Source organism: Muscardinus avellanarius (assembly GCF_963383645.1).
Source record: "Muscardinus avellanarius genome assembly, chromosome: 1".
In the NCBI taxonomy this organism is placed as follows: Eukaryota; Metazoa; Chordata; class Mammalia; order Rodentia; family Gliridae; genus Muscardinus; species Muscardinus avellanarius.
Genome location: NC_137786.1, coordinates 176,142,888 through 176,154,083, shown reverse-complemented (window position 1 = coordinate 176,154,083; position 11,196 = coordinate 176,142,888). Strand labels below are relative to the sequence as shown.

Sequence of the window (11,196 nt, the reverse complement as noted above, 5' to 3'; positions counted from 1 at the left end):
GGCCCCTTCCTCCCTCATCCCTCATGTTAGCCATTTCCTCTCCAAAACATGGCTCACATTTCACATCTGTTCCTGCCCTGGCCCTTTGTCATCCTCTCTGCCCTGGCTAAAACTCAGCATCTTACCCTTAAACAATTTCAAGACCCTCGTCCTTGGGCCTCTTACCTCAATTCTTGCCCCTTCCAATCCACATAGACATAGCGGGCAGGGCATTCTTTCTAGAACAGATATCATCATTATCATTTTATCCCCTCCACCTCTGCCTCCCGAATGCTGGAATTACAAGCGTGTGCCACCACACTCGGTTTCCCTCATGGTACCGTTTTATCCAATTTCAGGATAAAGTTCCCACTCTGCAGTGTGGTGCTCACAGCTCTCCATCATCTGGCTCCTGTCAGTTTCTCCTGTCCCACATCCCCGTACCCTTCTATGCACCCAACACGCCAGCCTCTTCATGCTACCTTCCATTCTTCTCAACATATTTTGTGCACTTTCCTGTTGAGGTGCCTTTGCTCATCTCTTTCCTTCCCTTGTCTTGTGTGTGTGTGTGTGGGGGGGGTACCAGGGATGGAACTCAGGGGCACTGTACCTCCAAGCTACACCCCAACCCTATTTTTTAGTCTTTTTATGTTTGAAACAGGGTCTCACTGAGTTGCAAAGAGCCTCACTAAGTAGCTGAGGCTGTCTGCAAACCGTGATCCTCCGCCTCCGCCTCCCAAATGCTGGAATTACAAGCGTGCGCCACCACACTCGGTTCCCCTTGTCTTCTCTATCTCCTAAAACCCCTTCAGGGTCCAACTGGAATGCCTCTATGACTGGGAACAGGCTCTGCGCCCTGATCAGAATTCATCGTTTTCTCCTTTAAGCCTCAATAGTGCCTGGCTTCTCTGGGAAAGGAGCTCCTGAGTTTAGGGACTGGGTTTGAGCTTCCCTGAGGTCACAGCACAGGTCTGGCCTAGAGAAATAACGAAGGGCAGCCCATGGAGTCCTTCGTTCATGTGCTGCTCCTCCATGCCACTGGCACATGCAAGGGAAGACACAAATTTCTTGTCTTTCAAAAAGAGCAGGAAGTGAGAAGCTGTGTCTCCTGGATCTTCACTAAGTGAGCCCTTGATCATTCCCTCTCCTTCATCCAGGTGAGACAGCACAAGTACTAGGTGGCCGAGAACCTCAAAGGGGCTCTAAATAATACAGAGCCCTTGGGGGACCGCTGTAGTATTGAGATTCTTCCCCTCAACTTTTGCATTCATAGAACTAGTCATGAATATTCATCCTGGTCAGAACTATCACCTTTTCTGGGGGAGAGATTTTTACAGGTAATCATTGTTAACTTTGGTATATTAACAGTTCTATCTAGATGAAGGAAGGCTTTTGAACCTGTCGGCGAATTGTGGGTTATTTGGCCTATAGAGAAGTCCCAAAAGTATATAGGACATGTTTATAGGAGGCGATTGAGACGCTGGGAAAGGAGAAACACAATGAGTCTCAGGGTAGTCTTCTAGATTTAGGGGAGAGATAAGTCTTGCTGACTAGTCCTATATGCTCTCATGATTCACTTACCAAACACACACACACACACACACACACACACACACACACAGAGAGAGAGAGAGAGAGAGAGAGAGAGAGAGAGAGAGAGAGAGAGAGAGAGAGATGGAAAGAGAGAGAGTGAACTGTTTTGAAGGAGAGTTTATTTTCCTGGTTTTTGGGTTGGTTTTTTTTTTTGGTAGTGTACTGGGGATTGAGCCTAGGGGTATTCTACTTCTGAACTATACCCCCAACCCTATTTTATTGTATTTGTCAATTTTTTTTTTTAAATTTTGAAACAGGATTTCACTAAGTTGCAAAGGGCCTAAGTTGTTGAGGCTGGCCATGAGCCTGCAATCCTCCTGTTTCAGCCTCCCAAGTACTGGAATTGCAGGTGTGTGCCACTATGCCCTGGCTAACCGTGTTCTAATGGTGCCACACAGTCCTGCTGAGAGTTGGGATGAGAGCAGAAGGAGCTCTAAGCTGACCTTCTAAGAGTGGAACTTTATCTTGGTTATATCTCTAACAATCTCTGTGATCAGAGACAAGCCACTTACTCATTCTGAGCCTTAGTTTCTATGTGCATAACTAGTCTAAAGTTCAGAGACTTAAAGAATCCAAAGAAAGGTGAGATGAATAGGGTTGCAATGTTCAGCAAAGGCTTTATTCTGCAGGGATTTATTGAGCATACAGTGGTGTTACCACAAGTGCTTATATGTAGCAGTGTATAAAAAGATACAGCTCCTGCCTTCATTCATCTGTGGTCTAGTAAAGACAGTAGCAAATGAACAAATAATGAGAATACACTATGAGATTGGATTTCTATCTGGGGTTTGAAGAGTGGGGGAGAGCATTCAAACTGCAGGTAACTGAAGCCATTCCCTCCCTCTTCTCTCACCATAGAGCATCCTCGGATTCGTCTCTAGCCTCAATTTCTGTTGCTATGGAGATTACTAACAGGACTGAGACTTGGTATGAGAGCCTGCATGCTGTGCTAAAGGCTCTAAATGCCACTCTTCATAGCAACTTGCTTTGTCAGCCAGGACCAGGGCCAGGACCTGGACCAGACAACCAGACCAAGGAGCCGCGGATCAACCGCCCTGGCCGTGATGACAACTCCTACATGTATATTCTCTTTGTCATGTTCCTGTTTGCTGTCACTGTGGGCAGCCTCATCCTGGGATATACCCGTTCCCGCAAAGTGGACAAGCGTAGTGACCCATATCATGTGTACATCAAGAACCGTGTGTCTATGATCTGACATGAGGTGGCTGGAGATGGTAGAAGATTAAGACACCTGAGGATTGTTTTCTGGAGTCCCCAGAACTCAGCTATGGACCACACCACAGTGTCTCTATCTGTAAGACAACGAGGAAGAGAGCTAAGAGAGGTCATCATCAGGGTGGGATAGGAGGGGCTGGCAGACCTGGGCCATGTGGACAAGACTTTTTCCAGGAAAAGACTGACTTTATAAACAATGGGAGCCCATGAACAAAACATAAAAGTACAAAAAGATAATGATCAATGACTGGACTGATGCAGTGGCTGAAGTATAGGAGGACTGGGGACTAAAGGAAGAAGTTGTAACACAGGGAAATGAAACAGAAGAAACTCTGGGGACACTTTTTTTTTAATGCATTATCTTCAACCATAAGAAGCAGTGATGATTATCTCATTTCAAAGATAGAAAATCTGAGTAAAGTTACTTATTTGTAGTTGTTTGCATTTTATGTTTTTTAATGTCTTTAACATTTGTGGTTTTACCTCTCCTGCACAGAAAGCAGGGCAGGTGCCAGGCTGCCCATTTGTAAAAGTGGTGCCATGGGTAGAACCCAGGAGCTCTGGTCTCCTTGCCTCCACTTCCGCCACATAGGAATGGATCCAGGCCTGATACCTATACAATTCTGAGGGTTCTCTTTAAGAAAAAGAATTCAGAAATAGCTTACCTGTGCAAATATAATGACAATGTACCAACATGTTAACATGCTGCTGGGGCCACCCCAGGCCCTTAAGAAGCCTGTGCAAGTGCAAAGCCCTTGGCTCTATGGTTTCTGTGCCTCTTGTGCCATATCACTGAGCCCCTGTCTCCAGTCCTGGGGACTTCACTACTTCCAAAGCAGTCTCTTCTGCTTTGACTGAATTCAATGAGACATTTTCTGATAAAAAGTTGGAATCTGCTTCTTGAAGATTACTATCACACCTAGAAGATTATCATATTAAAAGAAGCAGCACGCAAAGCAAGCACATGGTCCAGCAGCAGAACCGGCCCCACGCTCACCACTCATGTGAGACCTACCTTAAGCTGAATACCTGTCTCGGGTTCTTTCTCTTCTTCAGCACAATGCAATGGTTACATTTGAAACTATGTAAGGGGTCTATCAGTTCTGGCTCTTCTAGGCTTCAGATACATTAAGTTGAACCACATAAAATCACTATTTGTAGGATAAAGAGCTAGATACTGGTAGTTACACATGGTTCAATCTAATTTGTGCAATGTGGCAAGTGATGCAATCGGGCCTAAGACTGAAGGGTGAAACCAGGCGTGATGGCAGACATCTGTTATCCTAGTACTTGGGAGGCTGAGACAGGAGGATCGCAGGTTCAACACCAGCCTCAGCAGCTTAGAGACCCTCACAATTCAGAGAGACCTTGTCTCAAAATAAAAATAAAGTAAGGCTGGGGGTGTAGCTCAGAGATAGAATGTCTGGTTCAATCCCCAGCACCCCCCCCCCACATAGTCACAGAACTTAATAATAAGATAACTCAAATTCTTTTTGCTTGCAAGTTTCAGAAATCCAATGTACATTAAGCACAAAAAGAGATTTATGAGAGGTGTGGTATGGCTTACAAGTTCAAAAGAAGATCTGTAGATACTGGGCAGATCTAGTGTTCTAGGGGCCTAGAACTACTTACTTGTCTGAATTTTTCAGTGTATCTTGTCACTGAGGCTTGGACTAAATACAGGTCTAGGATTTTAAAAGGGAAATTTAAATAGTCTAACATGAAGCTGGGCGTGGTGGTGCACACTTATAATCCCAACACTTGGGAGGCTGAGGCAAAAGGATGGCACAGGTTCAAAGCCAGCCTCGGCTACTTAGGCTCTCAGCAACTTTTTGAGACCCTGTTTCCAAATAAAGTATAAACTAGGTCTGGGAGTATAGCCCGGAGGTAGAAAAGCTCCCGGGTTCCACCCTCAGTACCACCAAATGTATGTTGTGAGGCACTACTCCTAGCTCTTCCCCTCAGCCTAATTGTCAGGAGCTCTGTCCCACTACCTCCAGCAGCCCCTTAGATCTTTGTCTGCACAGGTTCTGCCCTCTGCTGGCCAAATCTCAGTACATCACCTGATCCCTCAAAGCAAAACTTCAATCAGCATTCATTCAACAGATATTTACTTACTGAGTGCATACTGTGTGCCAAGCACACACCTGCACATACTGGGTTACATAAGTAAACACAACAAAGAAATCCCTACTCCAATACTTAAAATAAGTTACCACATCATCATTTTATAAATTTTTTTAACTCAGTTTTAAAAAACCCCTCGGAATCACACTATGGTAGAAGGTACTTATAATCACATAAAAAAAAAAGCCCACTTATTTTTTCCTAGGGCCTTCAGAACATACCCTGGATCATATTTAGGTCCTGTGGCACTCACAGCCCAGATCATGGATTTGAAAGTCTCCAGAAATGAATGAGAAAGTGAGTTGGGAAAATCAGAGCAAGCTGGGCCATAGTGACACATGCCTTAATCCCAGTATTTGGTAGGTTGTCTGAGGCCAGCCTCAGCAATTTAGCGAGACTTTGTTTCAAAAATTAAAAAATAAAAAAGGGCTGGAGGGTGTAGCTCAGAGGTAGAATGTCCCCAGTAGAAAAAGAAAAAGAACAAAAAGAAAAGGAGAAATAAAGAAAGAAAGAAGAAAAGGAAGAAAGAAAAAAGGAAAGAAAGGAAACAAAAGGTTCAATCAAGGCAGAGTACCGACACCAGTGTTTTGATGTTGAGTGCCCTAAAATCAGAACACAAAACAGACATTTATTGAAGAGGAGTGCTTTGCAAGAAACACTGGTAAGGGGCAGAGTGAAGTAGCTAGGGAAGGACACAGTGTCTTGGGGTCATGTCTAGCTCTGATCGAGTCCATGGGGAATTGTTACATATGGCTGGGGCATAAGTCACATGGCAGAATATATACCCCTTTAAGGCAAGAAAACCTTTTGTATCCCCAAATCATCAGTCAGTGGTTGTGAGCCATCCTGCTGATGTGGGGGGCCCAGGGGGAGTTGCAGGGGGTTCCCATCAGCTGAGGGCAGTTCTGTAGAGAAGGTGGGGAAGGGACAGCAGTGAACTATTGCAGGAGAGACAGTGGAAGGAAGCTAAGCAAGAAATTGCTCTTGGTTGGAGATTAGCGACAGTCTGATTCTTGGGTAAGGTTCTAAGGAGATTCTATTTTCACCAGAATTGACTCCACCTGCCGGGCGTGGTGGCGCATGCTTGTAATCCCTGTGCTTGGAAGGCGGAGACAGGAGGATCGCGCAGATTTGAAGCCAGCTGTGCTGGCTTAAGAGACCCTGTTTCCAAATAAAAATATATTAAAAAATAGGTCTGGGAGTGTAACCCAGAGGTAGAAGGGCTTCCAGGAACCCCAGTACCAAAAAAAAAAAAATTGACTCCACCTTTCTTTTTTTCTCTCTTTCTTTCTCCTTTCTTTCTTTCCTTCCTTCTTCTCCCTTCTTTCTTTCTTTTTTGTTGTGGTATTCTACCTCTGAGCTACACCCCCAGCCCCCTTTTTTGAAAATTCTTTATTTTGAAACAGAGTCTAAGTTGCGGAGGCCCTCACTAAATAGCCGAGGCTGGCTGAGAACCTGCAGTCCTCTCACTTTAGCCTCCCAAGTACTGAGATGACAAGCGTGTGCACCACCCTGGCTTGGCTCCACCTTTTGTGACTGTCCTTCTCTACCACACGTTGGTGCCATTGGCTGCTAGAGGAGCAGTTACCCTTCCAGATGTGCTCGCATTTGCTTAAGCCTGAGCCCCTGGAAGGGGGGAGTCTTGGGAATGTGACTTTTGCTCTTTTTTTCCTCTGGCACCAATGAGTCTGCTCTCTCACTGGAAAGGTAATATTAAGATATTGGGTAAGTATAGAAGAAATAAACAAAGCAAGGCTCTCAACCAACTTTGTGTATATATGATATATAAATATAAAAGAATCCTCTTCATATTTTTGAAGTCAAGAATATGATCTGGATGAAATAAAAAGCCACATCTGTGGCAGCCATTAAACTGTGACAGAGAATGAGCTCCTGGGAGTAAGGGAGTCAGAAATTAGTAGAGGAAAGAAAAGGGGAAGAATTTTTTTTTCCAGTACTGGGGATGGAACCCAGGGGCATTCTACCTCCAAGCTACAGCCCCAACCCTATTTTTTATTCTTTATTTTGAATAAATAAAGGTCTCACTGAGTTGCAAAGGGCCTCACTAAGTAGTTGAGGCTGTCCATGAACCGTGATCCTCCTGTCTCAACCTCCCTAATGTTGGGATTACAAGTGTGGGCCACCATGCCTGGCAGAAAAACTAATATTTGATGAACTGCATCCCTCACCGTGCATCGCCTGGAGCCCCAGGGAACTCTCTCACCAAGGTGACCCCCCCCTGCTAAGGGCCTTTCACAACTGCTGATGGGCTGATGCAGGGATACAAAGATCTGGCTCCATCATCTCAGTTAGGGACAATTCTGAGGAGGCTCAGCTCTAGAAGTCCCCAGAGGATCAGCTGGGACTTCCGTTGCAACCACACTGTGACTTAGCTTCTTCCTCTGCCTGAGCCTGCTGCTTCACTTCCTTACCCATGTATCTGCCAAGAGCACTTCCCTCACCCCAAACCTTCTGCATGCAACTCTCCACCTCCGTCTATCTCCAAAAGGAATCAGTCTTTCCCTCAAGGCCCGTGAGCCTGTTCCAAAGTCAGCATCAGTAATGACAGAAAAATGGGATAATGGAATATGGATGAAGGTAGTTAGTGGTTCCTGCGAGCCAAAGAGATGACAGGGCAAAGATGGAGACCAGTAAAGAAACCACCACTGTTGTTCATTGGATAAAAAGAATGAGCCACTAGAGGGCCCCCCTCTACAGCTCTACAGCTCTGTGGCTACACCAGAGCATAATTTTGCATACATCTGGCAGAATACCGGCATAATTGTCTATAGCACAGGGAAATTGTTGGCCTGTTATTCCCGCCTGTTTTGCAAATTCCAGGGCCATCAGTTCCTGATATGTTCCAGTGTCCTAGCACTGTGCCATTATGCCCTTGTGAGTGCATCTGAGAAGAGGATAAGTAACTTATTCCCACAAGTCAAGGTCTCCAAACCCTGCTTCCTCCCACCACCCACTTCTCTCATTGCTCCCAAGGGGCTCTGAAGCTGTGAAATGTGGAATTCCAAACGGTTGATTGTGACAATTCTCACCTAGAAATAAAGAGTATCAACCAGCAAGCTTATTAGTTGAGTCCTGAGCTGGCTTCCTCCCTTCTACTTTCCCAGTTTGCAATGAATATAAGACAAACGGGCTTAGATGTGAAGTATAGTGACAGGGAGAAAGGGGCATGGGAGCCTTCACAAAGATTAAAAGTTTGAGAATACTGGGAACTCAAACGAATGAATTAACTTTCTTCTGTGGACTTGGTAAAAAGATCTTACAGAAATATTTCTCTATAGCCTATTTGGAAGGACATTTGTAATTCTTTATAGCTTAGGGGTCTTCCTTACCTGTAACAGAAAACACCTGGAGGTCTCTGTTTCAAATGTATACATTTCTGAAGGGACAGAGGCAGGTTGTCTGGGAGAGGGAAGGCTCTGAGGATTAAAGGGAGCAGAGCTGGATTCTACAAACTGGGAGGATGGAGGGATGGTGGGGCCCTGTGCTTGGTTGTCTCTTGGGCCCTCACAATAACCTAAGCACTGATCACTCCAGGATACCATACCATGGCTTTGGCAGCTAAACGAAGTTCTTGGTGTCCAGGTTTACAATGGAAGGTATAGATGGATGCCTCAAGCAACTGGGCCAGAGATTTCTGACAGATCCACGCCTGCTTCACCACAACTGCAGTGTACTAAAGGCTGTTTTCCCAGGTTTTCTAAAGTGGGTACATTCAGGCCAGGCGTGGTGGCACACACTTGTAATCCCAGCATTTGGGAGGCTGAGACCAGAGGATCGCGGTTCGCGGACAGCCTCAGCTACTTAGTGAGACCTCTGCAACTCAGTGAGACCCGGTTTCAAAATAAAGAATAAAAATTAGGGCAGGGGGTGTAGCTCGGAGGTCGAATGCCCCTGGGTTCCATCCCCAGACCTGCAAAAAACAAAAAACAAAACAAATAAAGTGGGTACATTCAGAATCTCTGAAATTGGATGTCCCACCAACCTGACAGGTGGAAGTAATGCTAAATTTAATTTGACTTTAAAATTTTTACTTATTTAAAATGTCTGTGTGTGTGTGTGTGTGTGTGTGTGTGTGTGTGTGTGTGTGGCAATGCAGATTAAACTCAAGGGCATTCTATTTTGGAGCTACACCCCAGCCCTATTTTTTTTTTCTATACTGAGGATTGAACCCTGGGGCATTTTACCTCTGAGCTATACCCCCAGCCCTATTTTTCATTCTTTATTTTGAAACAGGGTCTAAGTTGTGGCGGGCCTCCCTAAGTAGGGAGGCCACAAGCCTGTAATCCTCTTAGGCTCTTGTGATCCTCCTACACCAGGCTCCCTGTAAATTGGAACTACAGTTGTGCACCATGGTGTCCAGCTTAATTTGTTTCAAATAGAGAAATATAATGTTTCTATATTAAATAAATGGAGTTATATTTGGAGCTTTAATACAATAGCAAATACAGTCTGGCCTGACTACTACTACTACTAAACTATTCAGGGATTACCATGTGCTGGGCAATGCATTATTTTGTTTAGTCCTTAAAGCACACCTATGAGGGAGAGTGACTCAGATAAGTGGACTGCCCAAGGTCGAATGGCAGGTAAATGACAGGACCATTTGTTGGACTCCCCAAGTCCCAGAACCATTCATTCCCTGGTGTCTAGGACAGTGCCCACTGATTCATTTAGCCAGAGAAGCACTCAGACAGTGAATGGGACTAATATAATGATCTTGTTAAACAATGAGGCAGATCTAGTAGAAGTTTAAAGAACAAAAGAATCTTAGAACCATAGACTTTTTTGTACTGGCAGCTTCTCCAGTGGGAAGAACAAAGGCTTTAGACCAGATGGACTAGACTGGAATCCTGGTTCTTCCCTTTCCTCCTATGTGACCCTGAGCCACTTATTTGACCTTTTTGATCCTTAGCATCCACATCTACATTTCATAAATAGTAATATCCACAAATTCTTATTAGACTGATGTTAAGATCAGAAATACATGGGACTAGCTACATAAATTTCAGGGTTAATAGCAAATGAATATGTAGGGTCACTCATTAAAAAAAATCACTGAGAATTTCAAGGTGGTGATAGCAGAGTGCACTTTATTAAACAAAGTGTGGGGTTCTTCTAAAGCACAGAGCTCTGATGGCATGACCAATGTGGCACAAAGTAGGTACACAATAAATTGTAGTACTTTTCCCCCTCTAGATTATTGATTCTAACCCTCATTTTTTTGCAGATAAGGAAACAGAAGCTCAGAGAAGAGTAAAAATGCTGGGCATAGTGGCACATGCCTATAATCCCAGTACTTGGAAGGCTGAGATAGGAGGACTGCAATTTCAAGGCCAGCCTCAGCAATTTATCAAGACCCTGTTTCAAGATAAGAAATAAAAGAGGGCCTGGGTGTAGCTCAGAGATAGAATGCCCCTTGGTTCAATCCTCAGACCAAAAAAATAAAATAAAATAAAATTGAAAAAAAAATAAAAGAAATAAGAGTAAAAACGCAAGTAGGTGGCAGAGCCAGGAACTGTAACCCAGACCTCCTTTGTTCTCAGCAATTCCCAAGTGTGTTCTGTGTGATGATTGTAGATATCCCATGAATAAAAGTTTCCATCAATAAGCAAGTTTATAAAACATTGGGTTAGAGTTGAATAAACATATTTAACAGAACTCTTTAGACTTTTTTCTGTGTAACATGAATCTCCAAAATAGCGACTCAATATGGAACACTGCACAAAAGTATTTGATATGGAAACCTTTTTTAGGAGCTTATTAAAAGGCTCTTTAAACTCTTTCAGAAATGTTACTCTATACACTCTTTCAGGGCAGTGGAAGTTTCCATGGGTTTTGATCTGTGGGGTATGGTTGTTCTTATTTTAAATTAGAAGCAAACATATTCCTTCCATTGGGACTTTCTGTCGGCATCCCTGTCCCAGCCGACTTGTAAGCCTGAGGATATAAAAATAATGAAAACCAGATTCCAGGAAAAGCAAGTTGTTTAGAGCCACCTAGTTGCATCCAAAAGGCAAATGCAATAACCCTCTTTCCCAGGAGCAGGAATACAGAAAAAACATACACCATGACCCCCAAATTCTTTCCATCTTGGATAATTTGTTCACAGTCATCACATTACAAAAATAAGAGCTGAAGTCTCATACAAAGTCTCATTAAGAAGTCTGAAAATCAGGATTCTCATCTTATCTCCTCCATTATTAGTTACTTGACCTATGTTGATTAATCCATCTGCTCATC

At 44.0% G+C, this 11,196-nt stretch overlaps 1 protein-coding gene across 1 annotated transcript; it reads left to right on the top strand.

Annotated features, from left to right (window-relative positions):
* Nucleotides 1–2,470: 2,470 nt before the first annotated feature.
* KCNE3 (potassium voltage-gated channel subfamily E regulatory subunit 3) lies at nucleotides 2,471–2,788 on the top strand (the record flags this gene model as incomplete). The annotated part of the gene is made up of 1 exon (XM_080715229.1): nucleotides 2,471–2,788. The coding sequence occupies one exon, from the start codon at nucleotides 2,471–2,473 to the stop codon at nucleotides 2,786–2,788; it is 318 nt and encodes a 105-aa protein (XP_080571355.1).
* Nucleotides 2,789–11,196: the final 8,408 nt, after the last annotated feature.